Genomic DNA, 20,256 nt, shown 5'->3' on the forward strand with positions numbered 1-20,256 from the left:
ATTTTTGGTTGAGAATAGAACTGTATTGTTATGAGTAGATTATATGTTCTCGGTTAGATAGTTTTAGTATTTTTTGTTATAGTAGATATTTATCTTTTCTAGCCTCAAACTGAAATTGATTTGCTCTGCTGTGGTGGCTGTTGCTGAGTCAACTTAGTTTCTGTGTTGCTTGATACTGTCTATTTTAAGACTATCTGTTAGGGGGTCTCCTCTGTACCCTGAACACTTCGGTGCTCAGGAAATGATTTGGGCGTGACATGGTCAAATGCTTCGGGGCAGTAAGGCTTTGCAAGGAGGCCAGGAAGAGTGGAGAAAAAATAATGTACTCATTACCTTACTTATGTAACTGTAACTCTCCTGTTCATCACCTTTACAATAAATTTTTAAAAACATACACACATTCAATATGGACCAAATAGAAAGTTGCCAGGCTTTTGGTTTTTCACTGGGTTCTCATAGATTTTCTACCCTTGTAATTTAGTCCATACTGAGTGTGTAGAGAGTTTACAATGTTAATCTCATCTGGCTTTCTTACTTCCAAAATCCCTTAAATGTCTGGTGGTTCTGCCGCTGCCTTTGACCCACCGCCAGATGTTAAGGCTGTAGGTTTTTTGTTGTTGTTTGTGAGGAAGAAATGTTTCTAAGCAAGAAAGACAAACTTGCCATTCTTACTTGATAGCATAATAATTTGGCCCAGTAGATACTTCTTGGATAGTTGGATGCCTTTGGTTATTTCCCAGTTTTCCAAAATTACTGTTTTAATCATTGAAGCAAAATGTGTTTTCGGTGGGTAGTAGATCTCCTAATATTTGCTGTTTAACTTCACCAGAAGTAGGATGCACCATTGTTAACATTTTGGGTAGTTCTTTCACATCTTTCTTTTGTCATCTCTGTTTTTAATACATATATTGAATCAGCTATGTGATTTAAGTTTGTATCCTGTGCTTTCATTTAACAATATAGTGTGAGTAATTTTTCTGTCACTAAGATTTGTTTTGTAAATACTTTTAAAACAAGCTATTGGCAAGGTATTTCCTTAAACATTTATTTTTTGTTAAAGGTTTTACAGCTATTTATACTACAGTATATTAGTACAGTGAAGTAATACACTCAATTATTCCTCCATTATTAGAAATTTACTAGTTTTTACTTTGAATCATTTTTAAGTCAGTTGCCTTTAAAACATAATGAATGTTACTGCATATAGATCTTTGTATCTTAAATAATTAATTTAAGCTAGAGTCTTCAAATGAATACACCATATTACAACATCTGAATATTTAAAACATTTTAATATATAGTACCTTGCCCTTCTTTGGCTAGTAGGCAGTTTTGCATGCTTTCAAACTTTAGTATTGTCATTCTATAAAAGGTACTTAAAAGAAAGCTGCTTTCTGCTGTAAGACATTGAATCTGGGCTTCCCAGACTCTGCATTTTGTTTCTATGTCTTTTGCTCAGAGTCATTTCCCCCTGCAGTCACTCCATAGCCATGGTAGAAGCCAGGAAAGAGCAGACAGGAGGGAGATTGGACCATCTGCCAGGTGTCACTGACTTGTAACAGAACAAGACCACACCTGATTGGTTCTGAGATAGAATGTAAGACCACCTCTGACTTCACAGCAGTGGCCACCTCTGCCACCTCTGAACATGCCTGTGACTTGGAACTGCTATCTAACTATGGATACCTCCTGCCCCTGGCCCTCCGGTCTCCAGTTTGCCCTATTGAAACTCAGGCAAACATCCCTACCCCAAGATGCTGAAGATGGACTGAAATGCTGTCACCCACATCAGGCTACTGCGTGTAATAAATCCCCTTTCTTTACCCTGATCATGTCTCCTTATTTGACATTTAAGGGTCCTGACATGGAACTCCTGGAGGTTGGGCCTGTGCTCTAAAATTCTGGTTTCAATTATTTTGAACAGAATTTTACTATCTCATTACAAAAGATATTTACAGTAGATAAATGTACTAGTCTTTTGCCTCACAAGATCAGGAATCAGCTTACATAGTAAGGGAAAAGATAATAGTCATGTAATGGTGTTGCAGCTGATGTTGGTAGTAGTCACAAAAATACAACTTATCATAATTAATGATCTCTGCTTAAGAAAAGTCCAAATCCACCAGTGCCGGTGTTTCACACCTGTAAGCTACTCAGGAGCCTGAGATCTGAGGATCACGGTTCAAAGCCAGCCCGGGCAGGAAAGTCCGTGATACTCTTATCTCCAATAAACCACCAGGAAACCAGAAGTGGTGCTGTGGTGCTTACCTTGAGCTGAAGAGCTGAGGGACAGTGTCCAGGCCCAGAGTTCAAGCCCCATGACTAACAAAATTAATAACTAAACAAATACACTGTATCTCTTGAGCTTTCTTTCTACCATAATTAGATCCCTTTCTTTTGCTAATAACCCTGGCATCTCTCCTTGAAGAATTAAAAAATGAGATAAATTAAACCTTATTTTCACAAATGAAAATTACCATGATAATAAGGCTAAATATACTGATTTATATACTTTCAAAACTATCTCTTACAAAAGAGAAACTAAGTAATATATAGCAATCTTAAATTTTCCATCAAGTAACTAGCCTTTATTTTTTAAAAGTTGATCATTGTAACAAACAACTAGTATTTCATGTTACTTTATTCATTATTGTTTTCTGCATATGTTTTGTTCCCTATTTGTTGAACTGTAAGCTTAAAATATTCCAATGAGAAAATGACCATACCTTGTGATTAAACTATATAGAATGCTGACATTTAATAATTTTTTAACTGTGAAAGTGGCAGTTTCATTTATTTCAAACTAACGGTAAGAATTTATACAGTGAAGGGTTGAGTTTTTAGTCTTAGAAGCAGCAGAAGAAAGCACACAAAAGATTCACAGATTTCCTGCCTAGAGATATTCAGTCTTCTATTAAAAACTATTATAACCCAACAGCCCAGAAAAAATGAATATGGCAGCACAATTAAATATACAAAAGATCCTCATTCTTTTTGAAAAAAATATTATCAACTTGGGAACCCAGAAGAAAGTGTTTACAACATGAATAAGCTATCAGATAAGCTAATCAGATATTTCAGAAACATTCTTGAGACTTCCAGTCACAATGCTTTCATGCTTCATCCTCAGATATAATGCTAGAACGATGTCGCAAAAGATCTGATCTCATCATACCTCTGTTCAACTTCTTCCAACTCTCTCAGTCTTCTATGATAAAGATTGACACACTTCTTCCTAAAGGTTCAGATAATCGGTACTGTATAGACTTTCAGACTTTGCTGTCAGTATTGAATTAACATTCACTAAGTAAGCAATGTTAGGACAGTTAGTAGAACTGAAAGCCAGCCTGTAGATTATATTGTAGACTGTCTTCCTGATGATTGCTTATTGAAGATTCACTTAAAAGGCAGAAAAAATATTTGGTTTTAGGATCTTCCTTGGCTGAGTTCCAGACTTAAGTGACTACCATGTTTAACCTCTACTGCTTCCATATACTAAGAAATAGCACCGTTCAAGATGGTGTTGAGTGTGAGGTTTGCCCCTTGTTGGTTAAGGTTATTTGTGGTACTGCTGATTGGTACAGGGTGGATAGCATAAAGAACTCTTTACATTCATTCTTTCACATGAATGAAGAGTATGATTTGGCAATGAGAGTGAATGTGATGAACTTTTGTTAGGATTAATATTGTTTGTGAGAAAACATTCCAAATTTTGATAATTAACAATGTATTAATTTAAAGCTACATTTATTAAAAATGATCTCTAACTTATCTTTAATGGTTGACTTCTTTTTTTTCTTTTCTTTTCTTTCTTTCTTTTTTTTTTTTTTTAGCCACCAGCAGAGCAAGCCAAAGCCAGGTTACAACTGGTCCTTGAAGCTGCTGGTAAGTACTGATGATTAAGTACACACAAGTAAAAATACGCATATCTAGGCAGATCCCCTGCTTCTATGTGAGTTAAAGAGAAAGCTCCTGCCAGGTGAAGTGGTTCAAGCCTGTAATTCTAGCTCTTTGGGAGGCAAAGATCAGGTGATTGCCATCTGAGGCCAGCCTATACATAAATGTTGAAGGCAGTCAATCTCACCTAATGAGTGGGCACTGTACCACATGCCTGTTATACCAACTACAGGGAAAGCACAATGGCTGGGTATAGGAGTATTCATCCGTCATCCTTGGAGACACAGGGTAGCAGAAGTGGGAGAACTGCAGCCCAGGCTTGCCTGGAAATAAAGTAAGACCCTAGTTGAAAACTAACCAATGCAAACTTGGGCTGGAGGCCAGGCTCCAGTGGTTGAACCACCACCTGGCAAATTTGTGTTCCCAAATTTAATTCCGGTACGTGAACAAACAGAAAGCTCCTTTAAAAAAAACTCTTGACAGATATATACAGTCTAGATTATATAGAGGGCCATATAAAGTATTTGTTGCTGTGATCAAATGCTAAATATAGTGCTAATTTATAATCAGATGAATGTAATTCTTTACCTTCATAATGATTAGCATGGCATAAATTTAAATTTTTAATTTTGGTGAGTTCAACTTTATTATTTTGTCTTTTATGGATTGTGCTTTAGGTGGCATGTATGGGAATTTTTTGACCAATCTCAGATCATGATTTTCTCCTAAAAGTTTAAAAATTTCACATTTTATATTTAATATACTATGATCATTTTGTTTCTCATATAGGGTGAAATAGGTTAGGATTTTTAACTGTTCTGTAAGAAATTACATCATTATAAATTGAGAATTCTGTCAGTTACATCGACTGACTTCTTGACACTATGTTCTAGACTTTGTCTAATCCTAAAGGCTATTCTATTTCTCATTCATACAATAATGTTACAACTTCAATTTTAGATGTTCTGATCAGCTTCATGTCTTCCTTCTTAAACTTTCTTAAACTTGTGTACAATCCATGCTATGTTTTCTAACGCTAATAATATATTACTTTGAATCTTACTATGCTCTTCAAAAATGTAGGTAGCTTATTTAAATCATGTCATCATGCATAGTACTCTAGTTTCTAGAATTATTTTTTAAAAATGTGAAAGAGTTTATAATTTCCAAGGGGATGAAATGAGATTTTTATTTTCACCTTAGAAGTAATTTAAGACCATTATATTTTTCATGTTTATTGTGAAAATACCTATGTGCATGTTGATTGGAGGATTTCTTATATTTTCTCTACACTGTTTTAGATTATTTTTGTGAGATTGACTACTATGGGAATTAATATAACGTAGCTGATGTTAATACTTAGAATGGTTTTACAAAAACATCGTGCTGCTTTTCTTTTTTCTTTCTTTTTGTGGGGAATTGAATGCAGGACCTCATGCTTTAGCTCATTTACTCATTTGACTGGGGCTCTACCTCTTGAGCCATGCCCATCAAACTCAGCTTTTTTCACTTAGTTGGAAATGGAATCTTTTCTGCCTGGGTTGGCTTTGAACTGTGAGCTTTCAGATTTCAGCCTCTTGAGTAAGTAGGATTACAGGTATTAGCCACTGATGCACCCAGCTTATGCTATGTTTCATTGTCATTGCTTAAGTGATCATTTTCTCAGCTTTCCCTTTTTGATGCTCTGAAAATCACCTAGTGTTATTTTTAGTGAGAACTTTCCTTTGGAGAAAGAAAGCAGATGGATAGATAGGGATTAGAGTACATAGACAAGTATAGAACTCATTGGCAAGGTTGCAATTCTGTTTTGGTGATGAATTAAAACATGCTCAGGTATTACTAAATTTAAACATACCGAGGAAGCTGGGGTAAGAAGTGAAGTGCAGTCTGACAAAGCTTGCAGTCAGAGTCTAGCCTAGTTCTGGATTGAGATACCTGGCTAGGTAGGCCTTGTAGCAGCCAGTGTTACATTAGAAGTCACCTGAGTTTCCAGGGTAAACACCTGTGACTTTGAAACCTTAAAATTGGATATGAAGAAAGATTTAGGCTTTATATTGCATTCTTTAGGGAGTATTTATTTCAGTCTTTTATCTACATACTTAGTAGCTGAAGTTCATGTATGGAAATGCTACAGATTAGTGCTTGACTCCAGCTATGGGTCCCAGAAGAATGCTTCACTTTCATCTGTTTCATTGTCACTGATTATGATAGTGAACACTAATAATCTTATAAATGTTGGATTAAAGTCTATGTAGAGCATTTATCCATGATTATCAGAAGTATAATTTTTGAAAGATATATGTGTAAATAAAGTAACAAAATATAACCATGTAGTATTATGCATATTCACCACACGTGAATTTGTAGTCAAGGCTTTTATTGTATTTGTTATGATCATATTTTATATGCACCAAACTACTACATATTTATATTCTGATTCAAAAGTTTGAAATTTTAACCTTTGACTCTTTTGTAAATGCAATAATTCACCCAGATTCAATTATTCAGATTTTACAATATTTTTTCCATATGATTCGTTATTGTCTTTCCCATTATCATCTCCTCAGTGAAAATGTCAGACATTTTACCCAGAGGTCACCCTGTACCTTCCCCTCCATTTCCTGCCTCAGTTTTATTGCTCTGTGGAGAGATGCTAATGAAGAGTGGAGCAGTCCTGAGCTTACCTCTGCTTCTTCCATGGTCATGAGCGATTGGATGTTTATTGATTGTTTAGTGAGATCAGAGGTGGTTTTCCAAGCTCTGTGTGTGTGTGTGTGTGTGTGTGTGTGTGTGTGTGTGTATGTTGTGACAGGTGTGTGTAGGTGTGTGCATGCATGTTCTAGGTCACTATAGCTCCCTATTTTATAAATGCAGGTTATGGAGGTTGGCTTCATATAATGTAAATACTGCCATAATTGTTTGGAGGAACATTTACATGTTCACCACCAATCTACCTTGACTCTGTTTCATGTCAATAGAATCCTATAACGCAAATCTTTTATGGCCAGCTTTCATTTAGTCTGTTCTAGAAATATGCTCATGTTCTTTGTATATAATAGTCCACTCTGTGTGTGTGTGTGTGTGTGTGTGCGCGTGCGTGCGTGCGTGTGTGTGCACGCACACATGAATGCTATCCATTCACTGGAAATTTGGTCTATTTCTACTTTGGGGCTTTTGTGAATAGCATTACTATGAATATGCATACATTGCATAGATTTAAAAAATTATTTTAGGGGCTGGGAAGGTGGCTCAGTGGTAGCGTGCTTGCCTTGCGTGCCTGAGCCCTGGGTTTGATTCCTCAGCACCATATAAGCAAAAAGAAAAAAAGCCGGAAGTGGCGCTGTGGCTCAAGTGGTACAGCGCTAGCCTTGAGCTGAAGAGCTGAGGGACAGCGCCCAGGCCCAGAGTTCAGGCCCCACGACCGGACCCAAAAAAAAAAAATTTTTTTTATTGTAAGGGTGATAAACAAAGGGGTTACAGTTACATGAGTCAGGTAATGAGTACATTTCTTTTTGAATAGTGTCAGCCCTCCCTCATTTTCTACCAGTTTTTCCCCTCTCAATCTATGAACACATTTTTGTTCAAGTACTTGATTGCAGGTTTGAGTGTCTTTACCTAGGGAAACTGGGGTCATTTGGCAATTCTATATTTAATTTTTTTAACTGTTTACCACAGGGGCTGAACCATTTTCTTTTCCCACCCTCGAAATATAGAATTGTTCTCTGTTGTGTTAAACAAAGAGCATCCACATTCAGGGTACCAGTATGGAAATGTTTAGGTTTGGTGACTGTCAGAATGTCCTTATCGATGATAACTGCTGTGGTGCAGACAGGCACAGCATAAAAAGAAAAATGCTTCTCACATAATTTAAAGATGTTTTTGTCCAAACTGTTTCTCTCTCTCTCTCTCACACACACACACACACTTATCCTATGACTTATATCTCTACATGGCAAATGTACTAACTGCATATTACAAAGACTGAAAGCTTAAAGGGCTTGCAAAGAGTCACACAGCTGCTCAGTAACGGAATTCAGGATGCAAGTGCAATGACTTCTGTCTGACTCCTGAGCTATTTCAGTCCATAGATAAATTCCTTGAGTTCTGTTGGGTAGAAAGGAAATAAAAAATATTAACAAATACCTTTCTATTCTGTAGACTTAGTTCTGTGATTACTTTACAATAAAATCATCTGTAGCCTCAAATAAGAATTTGATTCTGAAGTGAGTTTTTAAATTGATCAGTTTCATTCAGGAAAAAAAAGTTATTTTTCTCCCCTACCTACATAGAGCATTCATAATCATTAAGCTTATAACTTTGAAAAAAGCCAGAGTAATATTTAGAATCACCAATATCCTAGCTATGGACATGCGTGCCAGTGGTCCTTTGTGGGTAGGAGCTGGGCATGGATAGTTCTGTGCATATGCACATCGCAGGCAGGACATGAGCTAGCGTAGCTCTCAGCTGTACATTATTCACTCTACTTCAGTTCTTCTGCAGCACCTTAAATGGACACACACTGCACACACTCCTTTCTCTTCAGTCTTGTAACACAAGCATTCTACGTCCCGTCTAGCACAAATGTTTGTGATCCCAGGAATTACAGGTGTCACTGCTTTGATAATCTCACACTGTTTTCCACACCATAGAAGCTGCTGTAATCTGATTTATAGCTGCCAGAGATTTCATTCAGCAAGTTTCTGACCACTGACCTGAGAAACAGGCTATTTTGTGTGTGTGTGTGTGTGTGTGTGTGTGTGTGTGTGTGTGTGTGTGTGTGTGTGTGTGTGTTTATGTGTAAGAGGCTTTCATGGTAAGCCTTCAGAAAATGTTTGAAAAATTAACTTCTATATTATAGTTAGTAAGTAGTTTGGAGCTTTCCACTTTTTTTTTTCTCACATTGGAGTCTTCTTGCCCATGTGCTAACAATTTAGATGGACATCTGACTCCACTAACCTGGCGCTCATTAGTCAAGTCTCCTCTTTACTATGTTTTAGTAGCCTTGCCAGTGAAATGGGACACAGTGAGTGAAGTTGTGGTTGTGGAGTTTAAATGAGCCAATATTTACAAAGAACTGTATGTCCCACATATTCCGTAACTGTTACCGTTAATTTGAAAGGCATTGCCGTCAAATACTGAGATCTCAGTGACATGAACTCCGTGCCATGCGAGGTCCACTCCATGGAAGATACACAGCAAAGTTGTTAGTGCGTGGGGCCCTTCAGTGTTCATTGACAAAGTGGAAGTAGTAACATATAGTGAAGACAACCTGTAGTCTTCTGAGAATTGATCTGTTTGCTGTTATTAAGCCTGAGGACTGATTGCTGTGTGCTAGCCAGCTGGAGGAAGAGCAACTTTGGTTTTATACTCGGTGGAATTACCAGGGTTGGATGGGCAGGTGAGTCACATGCCTCCTCTGGCCTGCATGCACCCCTGGTACATGATGTCATCAAGAATTAAGACCAGTAAGAATAGCACTTTAATTTAAAAAGAGAAGAGAATCCTGGCACTGGTGGCTCACTCCTGTCTTCCTAGCTACTCAGGAGGCTGAGGTTAAGGATCACGATTCAAAGCCAGCGTGGGCAGGAAAATCCATGAGACTCTAATCTCCAATAAACAACTAGAAAACCAGAAGTGGTGATATAGCTCAAGTGGTAGAGCACTTGCCTTGAGCAGAAGAGCACAGGGATAGCGCCCAGGCCCAGAGTTCAAGTCCCATGACTAACCAAAAAAACAACAGCAAAAAGAGAGAGAGAAGAGAATAAAATGTTAAATAAGTTGATTGACTTGGGCATTAGTTCAAAGTTTTTTTTCATCATATATGGTTTCTGTAAACATATAATTGAACAGCTTCAATGCAAGATGAAATTGATCATGCTAATTTAACTTCCAGTTTCTGACAATGTGTGTGATTTTTGTCTTTATAATAACCCAGAAAGGTAAAATTAGTGCTGCCTAAAAAGAATCTTTAAGTAATTTGTCTTTAAAAAAAAGTCTCTTGTTTGTTTTAACCTCAGTTACATGTTTATATTTGATTTAGACCTAATAATATTTAGTAAGAAGAAAGCCATCAGCAAGAGCCTAACAATATCACAGCCACTTCCCATGTTTGAGCAGATGTTAAGCAGACAGTAGCTGAATGTTAATTTGAGAGGGTAGGATGTTTAAGCCTAGCTGAAGTATGTTGCATGTGGGCTTTCTGGACTAGAGCACAATGCTGGGCCTCTGGGGAGAATTTTAAAGCTAAACCTCTTTCTTCTGGGTCCTCTATATGGACTCTCTCAAGTCAGTATAAAGCAGATCATCCCTAGGCTAAAGCCCTTCAGCTTTTGTTATTGGGCTCAGTAGACCTGTAATTAGGCCTCCTGGCAGGCATTGCCGGCCGGTTCGTGGTCATATGGAGTTTCTGTGAGGCAGACTGGCTTTGTATAAATCCCGAGAAGGAATACGTTTATGGGTCACTTCCTACCAGGACCAGGCTTTGTCCTTCTGCCCTGCGGCTGACAGGGAGCAGGTTCCCTTGACCGTGGACTGCTCCATGCACAACCCACACTCCCTCCACTAATCCCCAGTGTAAACAGAGGATTTAGGAGAGCTTCTGTCTCTTACAGTGGCCAATTCACTCGGGTGTCTGCGAGTTTATTTTCTCGACTTCATTATCGAAAGACTGACAAATGTATGGGATTTAAATGCTTGTTTATATATCAGATATGCAAGTCTTTTTTCAATGGTTTCAGAGTCACTATATTTGTCTAATATTAAATTATATAATAAGATTCTTGCCATTAACTAATGGATTAATATTTTGGTTTAGTGTCTTAAAATCTTTGGACTTTTCTTATAGGACAAATTAAAGGCCTGTTGTTTTTTTTACCCCCATGAGTAAAATAACATTAATTTTGAAAATGCCAAAAGGTGACTATGAAGGTTTCAGATAAATCAAACATTTTTAAATTTTATATAGAATATTTGTTCTATATTAAAATTCCATTTTAATGCAACAGAGTTTGAAAGGAATATAAGATCATTTTGTGAAATTCTTAATAAAAATGTGATTCATAAGGGATTAAAAAACCATCATTAATTGAGCATGTACTATAGGATACATGCTCATGGTGACATGAGACTTGTTTGTGTTTTAAATGTTTTTAACAATTGTTCCATGCTACCTAGTCAAGGAAAATATTTTGATTGTAAGAAAATCATGATTGATTTTTCGTTTTTCCACTTTATGTGGTCTGTTTTCACTATGATTTTTCTCACCATTGCTTGGGTTACATTGGAATTAGATCGTACAATGCATGGAAGTCCTACATACACACTGCAAAGAGCTGTCAGCTATTGTCCTAAGAGCCGACTTTTCTTTAAGGGGAAATCAAAATGATGACTACTTTCCCAAGTCTGAGCTAGTAAACCAGTGCTTAGTATTTTGCATTTTGTGATGTAAAAATGGTTCATGACAGATGTGGCTGAAAAGACCACATACGTAGACTGTATGATTTTAGTCTGGTGGAACTAACAGGATCACTCATTACATTTTAGACCCTGGGGTTTCTTTCTTCTTTCTTTATAATAATTAAAAGAAAAAAACTGTTTAAATAGAGTGGCCCTTTGCTGTGTTTGAGGACAGCATCTTCTCCTAAATTTAGAGATGATATCAATAAATAACTCGACCTGTTTTCTACAAGATCCTTTTATTAATGGTTATTTAGTGTTAACTCTTTTTAAGTTTCTAGTTGTGTTGTCATCTCAGAAAAAGTTGAAATTTTTTCTGTTTTATAGGAAATTTTAATTTTATTTAGAAAAATTAGAGCCCACTCCTTAAAGAATCTAAAACCAGTAACTTACTCTAAATTATTAATTTTAAAAAGTTGTGTTTCAATTATGTACAACAAAAAAAACATTCTATAGTAAGCTTTCTCTTTCATTCACAACTAGGAGAATCAAAGTGGATGAGACTTCTTTTTTATTTATTTATTTTATTGTGATGGTGATGTACAGAGGGGTTACAGTTACATAAGTAAGGTAATAAGTACATTTCTTGTCAAACTTGTTACCCCTTCCCTAATTTCTCTCCTACTTTCTCTACCCCCCAGCCCCCCCACAAGTTATACAGATCATTTCCATCATATTGAGACTTCTCTTTTTTAAAAAAATGCATATGGTAAATCATATGATTGTGATGTATTTGAACATTAGAGGAAAAGTTGTTAAACAGTATATATACTTTCATCCTATGGTAGTACTAGCCAAAAGTTAATATTTTTATTGAAAAAATATCTAGGATGATATCAAGACTCTAATAGTAGTTATTGTCTATGGGCAGTGGGATTTTGGTTTCTTAAAAAAATTGTTTCATATTATCTTTATTTTCTGGTTGTGTATTTAGGAAAAGAACCTGGAGATGTCCAGGAAAAATTTAATTTAAGCCTGATAAAATACCATAAAATTTTGTATAAAATGTAATAAATGCTGATAGTATGTAATTATGTAACTATTCACCTTTACATGACTCCAGAAAGTTCCTTTGTGCTCCTTTGAAGTCCTTTCTCTCTCCGCCCCTGGTCTTTGCCCCTAACTAGTCTGCGTGCGGTGACTCCCGTCTTGCTATTTTTCGCATGCTTTGTAAGTGGACTTGTATAGTGTGTAGTCTTTTGTGCCTATAGTCTTCCAGGCGGTGTTATGCTCCTCACCGTTCTCTTTATTGAAGTACTCGTTCCTTCTTTAGATGGACCGGTATGTTTAGTCTTTTAGCAGTTGGTGGACAGTTGGATTATTCTAGCTTATGGTTTTATGACTAAAATGTACATAAGATTTGAATGCAAGTCTATTGAAATGTATGTTTTGATTTGTTTTGGGTAAATACTTAGAAATTAAATTGCTAAATATCAAGTGGTGGTGCTAGCCAGCAACCAGCCCTTTGTTCAAGCCCCCGGTCCAGTACACACACACACACACACACACACACACACACACACACACACACACACACACACACACACACACACACACACACACACACACACGAGCAAGTTTAGAATTGCCTGGTTTACATAGAAATAGAAGTGTAATTTTGCTGTTGTCATTGGTCAGATCTTGTTTTTGTTTTTTATACTAAACTATCAATCTAGTCTCCAAAGTGGCTGTAGGTAATTGAAATAGGCAAGAATCAGAAAGGTAAATATCACTTGTTTTCATTCATATGTGATGTTTAGATCTAAAACCACCCAAACAAGAAGACTAGAACAAGATGGCGGGGGGGGGGGGGGCGGGAGGGACGGGCATGGGGTGAAGAGGCAGCAGAGAGCGGCAGAAAAACCAATGTAGCCCAATTTTATTATCATGTACAGTATATAAAATGTATTTGCTTCTTATCCTTGATATTACCAGCTGTTGTTAGGTCTTTTTTGGAGGTGACAGTTAATTTTAGCCCTTCTGTTGAATGTGTTGTGTTTTATTTTACCTTAATATGCCTTCCTGTAGTGACTAATGATTTGGATATCTTCACATGTATTTGTCATCTGTGTATTTTCACGAAACATGCTCATTTTCCATTTTTAAAATCTTTGTACTATATATAATATGTTTATTATATAGATAGTACAAGTTAAATATGTACTTTATAAATACTTTTTTCCAGTCTGTAATTTGCCTGCTTATTCTATTAGCAATATCTTTGTTAAATTGATGTTGCCTTTAAGTGACAGTTCTTTGATTTTTAACAGATGCAAGTAGCTAAGTAGCAACATCAAGAATCACGATTTAGAATCAATTCCACCACCCCCCTCCGCTTCTGAAGTTCCCCTATTTTCTGAGCCCTCCCCCACTCTGAAGCCACAGAAACCACTAATCAACAATGGCATCACCCCCTAGGTCTCTGTTTTCTGAGCCAGAATCCCTTTTTTGTCCTACAAGTTTGATTTTCCTGATGTCATTTAAGTAGATTCATATAATATGTAATCATTTGAGTTTGACTTCTTAGATAGACAACATAGTACTTTTGAGAATTATCCATACAATTGCGTAGATCAGTGTATTTCTCTTTTGTTACTGAATAGTATCTCATCATGTGAATTAATAAGTGAAGGATACTGTTAACCATTTGGGCTGAGCTGATTATGTTTTAAACCATTACAACATTTGCAAATAGGATTTTGTGTGAGCTTAAGTTATTTTTTCTTTTGAGTAAATACCTAAGAGTGGGATAGCTTGCTTCATGACAGTTGTATGTTTACATTATGGAAAGCCTCACATTGTTTTCTAACATGGCTGAAAATGTTTGTGCTCCCCCCAGGAATACATAATAATCCCAGCCACCCCACAGCTTTACCATCACTTTGGAATCTTACTAGTGTTGCTTGCTCTCCCCATTCTATTGGTAATACGGAGACCCACAGCAGTATATCATCTTAAGTGGTATGATTCCAAACATGTAAGATTGTTAACCATTGGGATGTAACATGTAAATAAGAAAGTACCTATCATTATCTCAGTAAATACAGAAAAGGTATTTTACAAAATAAAACTCTTATTCCTGATAAACACATATTAAGCTAAGAACATCTTCAGTTCATAAAGTACATTTATGCAACAATAAATGTGTCTTAATGGTGAAAAATTGTCCTTACAGAAAATCCCAACAAATCTTAAAAAAAAAAAACACCCTAAAATTTCAGCCTAAAAGATAAAAGTCAACTATTCAAACAGAATTCTATTTTTAATCTATTAACATTGAGCAAATGGAAATTGAAACTTAAACCAAACCTACTACTTACAATAATAAAATGCTTAGAATAAATTGAACAACAGTTAGATGCTTTAGTTATTTTGGGATGGGTTTTGCATTAAAATGCCCAGGCAAGCCTGGGTCGTGATCCTCCTATTGTATGCTCTCTGTGAAGACAGGTGCACATTACCATGCTTAATACTGGTTGAAATGATGTCTCTAACTTTTTTCTCCACACTGGCCTCAAAACATGATCCAGGAAAGCATCAGTATTTAGAGGTTTAGTTGAGGTTTTGTTACATAGTAGGGTTGACTTATTCATTGTGTGGTCTTCAGCTCTTCCGTCTTCAGGGAGGTTGGGCTGACGTCCCATGGCCCAGTCTCCACCCCAGGCAGCTGGCCTGTGGCATCTAATGTGATAGTCCTCACTCTAGATCTCCTCACTAGCAGATGGAAGTCTTAGTAGCCCACCGTGAATAACACAAGTGCTTTTCCCACCCTGGCTTCTCAGAAGCTAACAACAGAGGCCATGTCAGATTCCTTAGTAAAAAATTCTCATGTAGTTGTTAGTTGAATATTCAGGTTTTTTTCATGGTTTTATATATATATATATTTTTTTTTTTTGGTCCAATCGTGGGCCTGAACTCTGGGCCTGGGCGCTGTCCCTCAGCTCTTCAGCTCAAGGCTAGCGCTCTACCACTTGAGCCACAGTGCCACTTCTGGCTTTTTTCTTTTTGCTTATGTGGTGCTGAGGAATCGAACTCAGGGCCTCAGGCATGCAAGGCAAGCGCTCTACCACTGAGCCACCTTCCCAGCCCCATGGTTTTATATTTTTATAAATGCTGTATTCTTAACTCTAGAATTTTTTGTCTAGATTGATGTTAATGCTAAGATGTATTGGTCCCTTTCAAATAGCTGATGAGTTCCAGCACCATTTGTTAATTTCTTTCTATTCAGTGAATTAGACTTCTTTTTCCAGGGGAAAAGTAGTTTTTCTCTTCCAGTTTGTTACTTTTTAGATCTTGTCAAATATGTCTTTAACAACATATGCATATTGTACAAATGAGTGGGTTTTGCTGTGATATTTCCATGCATGTGTGTGGAACTACGCCTTGACAATGGCCACCTGCCCTTCTACCCTCTCTCCTCCTCCTCTTCTTTCACTGCCCCGTCCTTGTCTAGTCTAAGCTTCCCTCTTCTATGGGTCATCTTCTTTTGATGCAGTGCTTGGCTTCTATGTCTAACTTACTTTGCTCAGCATGATGTCCTCCACATCCATCTATTTTTCTGAAATGACTGGATTTCAATCTTGCTTATGCATGAATAGATACAAAGTAGAGTTATATATACACATATATATGTAGATACAATATATTTTCTTTATTCATCTGTTGACAGGTACCCAGGCTGATTAATATCTTGGTTTTTGTGAATGGTATTGAAATAAACAACAGTATAATCTACATACTTTTAAAATCTCTTTTAAGTTGACTAAACTAGAAAATGCTTAAGGCAGGGCTAGTAAAGTCCTAACATGAAAAGATGGGTAAATTACAAATAGAAGACGGAAGCTTGTAGGAAATCATAGGGTCCAATCACTGGGAGGTCTGCACACAGCCTTTAAGGATATCACTGTTTACCTTCCAGGGAAGCCTCACTGTCCCCAGGGCCACGGTGATGTGGGGTCACCAAGGGCAAATGAAGGACATTCAGTGTTACCTATGTAAGAAGTGAGGGAAAGGGCCAGGCGCCTGGCAGACTTTAATGAAAAAGAGATGGAAACAGGTGTCCATCAAAACATTAAGGGAAAAAATTCCAGTATACAGACACAATATAGAATAATGCCATACCACACATTTATTTTTTAACACTGTGTATGCTTGTAATATTGATAGAAAAAAAGCACAGAAAAATATTCAAAGTATGAGAGTGATTTTTTGCCTTTATTTTCTACTTGCCAGTAGTGCTTTGACTTCTTTTAAAATAAGCTGAAATTTCATCAATGAAACTTTAAAGACTTTCAACACTAGATACAAGATATCAGCTACAAACAATGACTTTCAATTTTGGAAATTTAATGCAGTTAAATCATGAAGCTTTATTTCCCAGAAGGACAAATATATGGGATATGCCTTTCTTATGGTATATTTGGGATTAAAAATATTTTGAGCTAGGTACCAGTGGCTCATTCTTGTACTAATAACTATTCAGAAGGCTGAGATCTGAGGATCACTATTCAAAGCCAGCCTGGGCAGAAAAAGTCTATGAGATTCATGTCTCCAGTTAACCAGCAAAAAGCCAGAAGTAGAGTTGTGGCTCACATGGTAGAATACTAGCCATTTTTGAAGAAATGCAAGGACACTGCCTAGGCACTGAGTTCAAGCCCCAGTACTAAGAAAAAAGGAAAGTGTTTTATAACTAAAAACCATTGAGTTCATTAAATGCATCTTTCTTTTAAGAAAAGATTTACATATATATATATATATATATATTAAAGATGTGTATATTACATATAAAATGATATCTTCATAATCTTACTAGCCTTATGAAATGGTATGTCCTAGTTACCCTACTGCACAGTACTACAGCACAATTTATGCTTGTGCAAGACTAACTTAGCACCAATTGGACAGCACTTCCCTTCCCTCTTAGGGAGCCATCTTGTGTAGTGTTCCACACAAGTCAGATCATGTGGGACCTGTGTGTGTATCTTGCTTCATTTACATAATGATTTCCAGTTCTATCTGTGTTAATGACAGTGACAGGATTTCCTTCCTTTTATAGTAGATTGGTATTCCATTGTGTACCTACACCACATTTTCTCTATGCATTTATCAGTTGATGGACCCTTAGGTTGTTTCGTCTTGGTTGTGCTTGGTGCTGCAGTAAATATGGATAGATACATCATTGACATGGACTGGTTTGTTTATGAAATGGCCCACTTGTATCTAACTTTTACATATTATGAACTTTACTTAGTATTAGTGAAAATGATTATTTTCTCTAATCCAGAAATGTAATACTCAGTAGGCCAGGGCTAAGAGTTGAAGGAATCAGGAACACATAAAATGCCCAGAAACCTCAAACAACTCATTAGGAGAGCATGATTAAGAACAAAATTGAGAACTCTTACCCTAATGATACCTTAAACAGTTTAAACCCCATGAGATGCAATAGCACAGACAAGCCAGTATTAAACTACCTGATTTGGGATATGGCTTGTCCTTGGACCTCAGAAGACTGTAGAGATAGAGTGCGAGCCATCCATGAGCAAGTGGACAGCTCCGGGTAGCAGCAGGAACAGAGAGGGCGTACTCACAGCCATAACCTGAGCACTTGATGGAAGGGCTGTTTATAAGGTCAGGACAGTTATGAGATGAACTGTCAAGATTTCTGGCCTTAAAACAATGGTGAATCTTTACTACCTCTCAGGCTGCAAAAGGAAAGGGAAGAGGATGCTATAAAACATTGCAAAATGTACAGAATAGGTCTGTCCTCAAACTGGGGCCTCAGTCATATCAAACCACAGGCCAGCAAGAATTACAGTCTAGCCACTTTCCCCTCTTGCCTTCTAATTGATATCCTTGCACTGTCTTCCATTGATCAAGCCCAAGTAGCAGCTTCAGGACAGGGCAGCCTGCCTGAGGGATGCAGTCCGTAATGTTCTGGAGTGGGTTTGGGCAGGTGAGGGTATACCGTGCATCGGGAGGAGCAAAGAGGGCTTGTCCAGCCTCAGCAGGCCTGCATCCTGGGTCTAGGTCACTGGGCCCCTCGCTGTCTCTGCATGACAGTAGAAGAAGGAAAGGAAAGACAAAGGGAGAGCAGATGTCTTCTAGTAATTGTAGGGAAATGGAAATGTGCTTCTTCCTTAGTAGATGGTTGTTAAGTACTTTCAAAATAATATGAAACAGACTAAATTTTACTATGACTGAATTTATTTAATTAGTCAGAATTGTCCTGGTGGAGCACTTTTCCTTAAGTTTATTTGAACAAAAATGAATCGTGCCAGGGCTTATGCTAGACAGGGCAATGTGAAGGTTCCTACAATGCAATCCCTGCCCCACTGGATCTCAAGCTACTTCAGGAGGGAGCTGTGCAAACAAATACAGTCTTGCAGAGCAATCCAAACCACTCACCCATTGTTCAGTATTGGAGACCTTGGTGTGGCCTAAACAGAGCACAAAGCAGCCAAAAGTGCAGAGGAAGCATAGGGTGCCTCCACCTGAGGAATTGAGAAAGCTCTTAAGATCAGTGCAACTTTGGTAGTATTTTGGTTTTTGTTTTCCTCACCTGGGCCTTTATAAATCATATTCATTAACAACTCATTCGTAAAAAGGAACAGTACCAATCTGAGTAATAAAGTCCTTTTGATATAGTTATTGAAAGAGTATTTATCATTGACTTATTAAATATGGAGAAATAAATGTGCCATTTTTTCCAAATGGTTTCATTTGCTCATGTTTTCTTTGTTGACCCAAATGAATGAAATTAGAATAAACAATCTCTAAGTCATTTGTAATCATGAGCTGATTAATGGAGTTTGGTTTCATAGCCATTATTCATTCACGAACACCTGATATCTTTCCCATAAACAAATTGTGTTTGTCCAAATTAAGAAATTAAATGAAGCATTTGATGAGTTTATGATTGACCCTTCTAACTCAGAGCCCATTCGTCAATGTCGTTATCATAGAAAACTGTTTGACTAATGTGGTGTCTAAAGAAGCATGTGGATGTATTATGACTTCTGATTAATGCTTGCTGCAAGCCAAACTACCAGATTATAATAATTTTCTGATTCTCATTTTAGCAGCCATTGAAGAACTTCATCTCTGATGAAATGCATTTATATCTCATTAGATTTAGAGATGATTACAAGGTATTGAGTGGATACTTTTTTCAGGTATTATTTTTGAAAGCATTTATAGTATATGTTTTAGAAAAGTCAGTTTTAAAAATCAGTTTTGCATCTTTTAACTTTTTACACATTATCTTTCCCTTTTAGGATGATGAGCTTAATAGCTTTTTTTAAAAACCATATATTAGCTTATTATCAAATAAAATTTAAATAGGAAAAGGACAAAGTATGGATTCCATTTTTGAGTTTAACTCAAAAATTTTGAATGTTTCTTTTAATATTATATGTAATATAATATATGTAATATAATATATGTTTTGTGACATTGATCAAGACATGTTGTAGTTACAAAGTGATTTGTTTAAGGATAACTCTTTGGTACACTACTTACAGATAACAAAAAAAAAAATCATTAAAAAATATTTCCACCTTTAGAAACATTTTTTTTTTTTTTTCGGTGCTGGTTCTAGGGCTTGGACTCAGGGCCTGGGCATCGTTCCTTAGCTTTTCACTCAAGGCTGGTGCTCTGTCTCTTGAACTACACCTCCACTTCTGTTTGTTGTTTTTTTTTTTGCCAGTCATGGTGCCTGAACTCTGGGCCTGGGCACTGTCCCTCAGCTCTTCAGCTCAAGGCTAGTGCTCTACCACTTGAGCCACAGCACCACTTCCAGCTTTTTCTGCTTATGTGGTGCTGAGGAATCGAACCCAGGGCCTCATGAATGCAAGGCAAGCACTCTACCACTGAGCCACCTTCCCAGCCCCACTTCTGTTTTTT

At 37.0% G+C, this 20,256-nt stretch overlaps 1 protein-coding gene across 2 annotated transcripts in view; it reads left to right on the forward strand.

The window, feature by feature from the left end:
- Window positions 1-20,256, forward strand: part of Rsrc1 (arginine and serine rich coiled-coil 1) — a 257,164-nt gene that overhangs the window by 153,260 nt on the left and 83,648 nt on the right. For both annotated transcript variants that reach the window (XM_042685598.1, XM_042685599.1), the window contains exon 6: window positions 3,834-3,885. In XM_042685598.1, the coding sequence (XP_042541532.1) occupies window positions 3,834-3,885 (52 nt within the window). The remainder of the gene's footprint in view (window positions 1-3,833; window positions 3,886-20,256) is intronic.

Source organism: Dipodomys spectabilis, unplaced genomic scaffold, assembly GCF_019054845.1.
Source record: "Dipodomys spectabilis isolate Male_0828 unplaced genomic scaffold, ASM1905484v1 ptg000095l, whole genome shotgun sequence".
Classification (NCBI taxonomy): Eukaryota; Metazoa; Chordata; class Mammalia; order Rodentia; family Heteromyidae; genus Dipodomys; species Dipodomys spectabilis.